Source organism: Penaeus japonicus, unplaced genomic scaffold (genome assembly GCF_977035675.1).
Source record: "Penaeus japonicus unplaced genomic scaffold, GWHDUDI00000001_assembly GWHDUDI00000026, whole genome shotgun sequence".
Taxonomy (NCBI): domain Eukaryota; kingdom Metazoa; phylum Arthropoda; class Malacostraca; order Decapoda; family Penaeidae; genus Penaeus; species Penaeus japonicus.
The window spans coordinates 30,698,988-30,701,487 of record NW_028234428.1 but is presented as its reverse complement, the minus strand read 5'-3'; the positions used below and the strand labels follow the sequence as shown (position 1 = coordinate 30,701,487).

Sequence of the window (2,500 nt, the reverse complement as noted above, 5' to 3'; positions counted from 1 at the left end):
TATATATATACACATAATTATATATATAAATATATAATATAAATTATACATATATATATATATATATATATTATATATATATATATATATATATATATATATATATATATAATATATATACATAATATATATATATAATATATATATATATATAATATATATATATAATATATATATATATATATATATATATATATATATATTCATATATACACACATACACACACATACACACACATTCACTCACACACACACATACATACATACATATACATGCACATACACACACACACGTTCACTCAAAGACTAAGTTAGGCTGAAAAACTAAGTGTTCTCGACAATTTGTAAATAATGTACTTTGTATTGTATTGAATTATAGCTATAAATAAATGTTTAAAATATTTCATACCCTCCCCTCCCTCCCCTTCCTCATACCCTCCCTCCCTCCCTCGCTCTCTCCTACCCACTCACCCTTCCCTTCTTACCCACCAACCCTCCCCTCCCTCCCCTTCCCCCTACCCTCCCTCCCCTCACTCCTACCCTCCCTCCCCTTCCTCCTACCCTCCCTCCCCTTCCTCCCACCCACTCAACCCTCCCTTCCCTCCTTACCCACCAACCCTCCCCTCACTCCCCTTCCTCCTCCCCCCCTCCCCTTCCTCCTACCCTCCCTCCCACCCACCCACTCAACCCTCCCTTCCCTCCTTACCCACCAACCTTCCCCTCCCTTCCCTCCTTACCCACCAACCCTCCCCTCCCTCCTTACCCACCCACTCAACCCTCCCTTCCCTCCTTACCCACCAACCCTCCCTTCCCTCCCACCCACTCTACCCTCCCCTTCCTCCCACCCACTCAACCCTCCCTTCCCTCCTTACCCACCCACCCTTCCCTTCTTACCCACCAACCCTCCCCTCCCTCCCCTTCCCACCTGCCCACCAACCCTCCCCACCCACCCTTCCCCTCCCTCCCACCCACTCAACCCTCCCTTCCCTCCTTACCCACCCACTCAACCCTCCCTTCCCTCCCACCCACCAACCCTCCCTTCCCTCCTTACCCACCAACCCTCCCTTCCCTCCTTACCCACCAACCCTCCCTTCCCTCCTTACCCACTCAACTCTCCCTTCCCTCCTTACCCACCCACTCAACCCTGCCTTCCTCCCCTTCCTCCTACCCTCCCACCCACTCAACCCTCCCTCCCCTTCCCTCCTTACCCCCCCCCCCTCCCACCTGCCCACCTAACACCTGTTTCCAATCGGCCAGGCATCGAGGACCGCACAGGCAGTGTTACCAACGCAATGACTCTCACTTTCCTCCCTAATGCTGAGATGGGCAATTGGTACAGCATGGTGGGAGGCCTAGTCGATGTAAGTATACCCAGTGTGATGTAAGTGTGCCAGTGTTATGTATGTAAGTGTGGCAGTGTGATGTATGTAAGTGTATCATAGCGATGTAAGTATACCCAGTGTGATGTAAGTGTGCCAGTGTGATGTATGTAAGTGTAGCATAGCGATGTAAGTATAGCCAGTGTGATGTAAGTGTGCCAGTGTGATGTATGTAAGTGTATCATAGCGATGTAAGTATACCCAGTGTGATGTAAGTGTGCCAGCGTGATGTATGTAAGTGTATCATAGCGATGTAAGTACACACAGTGTGATGTAAGTGTGCCAGTGTGATGTATGTAAGTGTAGCATTGCGATGTAAGTATACACAGTGTGATGTAAGTGTGTCAGTGTGATGTATGTAAGTGTACCATAGCGATGTAAGTATACCCAGTGTGATGTAAGTGTACCATAGCGACATATGTAAGTATACCAGTGCAATGTAAGTAAACTAGTAAGTAAAACATACATTTCGTATAGTTAGCCACCATCTATTATCTAAGATTTTAATAATATCCAAGACATTTTCATCGATTCCAGGAGGTAATGGATGAAGCACTGAGTTTATAAAACATTTTTTTTTTCGGCGAAAATGAAAGAGAAAATGTGAGTTAATTCACTCAAAGACCACTGCAGTAAATGGATCCTCGCAATGTCTCTTTAGCTCCCTTATAAATGCTACTGCTGCCATCTATGTTCACCTCAACAAAGATCAATTAATTATGGACGCAACACAGAACCACAATCCGTCTGAGAAACACAAATTACGTGAACTTAGCTGGTCTATATATGTATAATTAAGAACATATCTAGATGTATAAATACTTTTGGCACCAAGCTATACAGTTTTTTTTTAATATATATACTATATACTATATATTATACCATAATCCATTCCCATGAATGAAGCCTTGAGAGAGTTATGAAGCACTTGATACAAGCTTCGGAACACGCTTCAGTCAACAAAGAGCCACTTTTCGTCTTAATTATCTCCTTTTCTCTCTCTTTCCCTCTTCGCGCAGATGGGTGGAATGCTCTTCCTCAAATCTGGCTTGTGGAACTTGATGCACAGCATAAACAAAGTGGACGAGAGCCTCCCCATCTTCTTTTATTCGTGGGAATTC

The 2,500-nt window shown here is 44.1% G+C and overlaps 1 protein-coding gene across 1 annotated transcript in view; it reads left to right on the top strand.

Moving 5' to 3' along the window:
• The window catches only part of LOC122246371 (carboxylesterase 4A), a 16,683-nt gene that overhangs the window by 11,331 nt on the left and 2,852 nt on the right, over positions 1-2,500 (top strand). Inside the window, exons 9-10 of the mRNA XM_086552287.1 lie at positions 1,258-1,361; positions 2,399-2,500. The exon at positions 2,399-2,500 is cut by the window's right edge and continues 64 nt beyond it. Coding sequence (XP_086408413.1) covers positions 1,258-1,361; positions 2,399-2,500 — 206 coding nt within the window. The remainder of the gene's footprint in view (positions 1-1,257; positions 1,362-2,398) is intronic.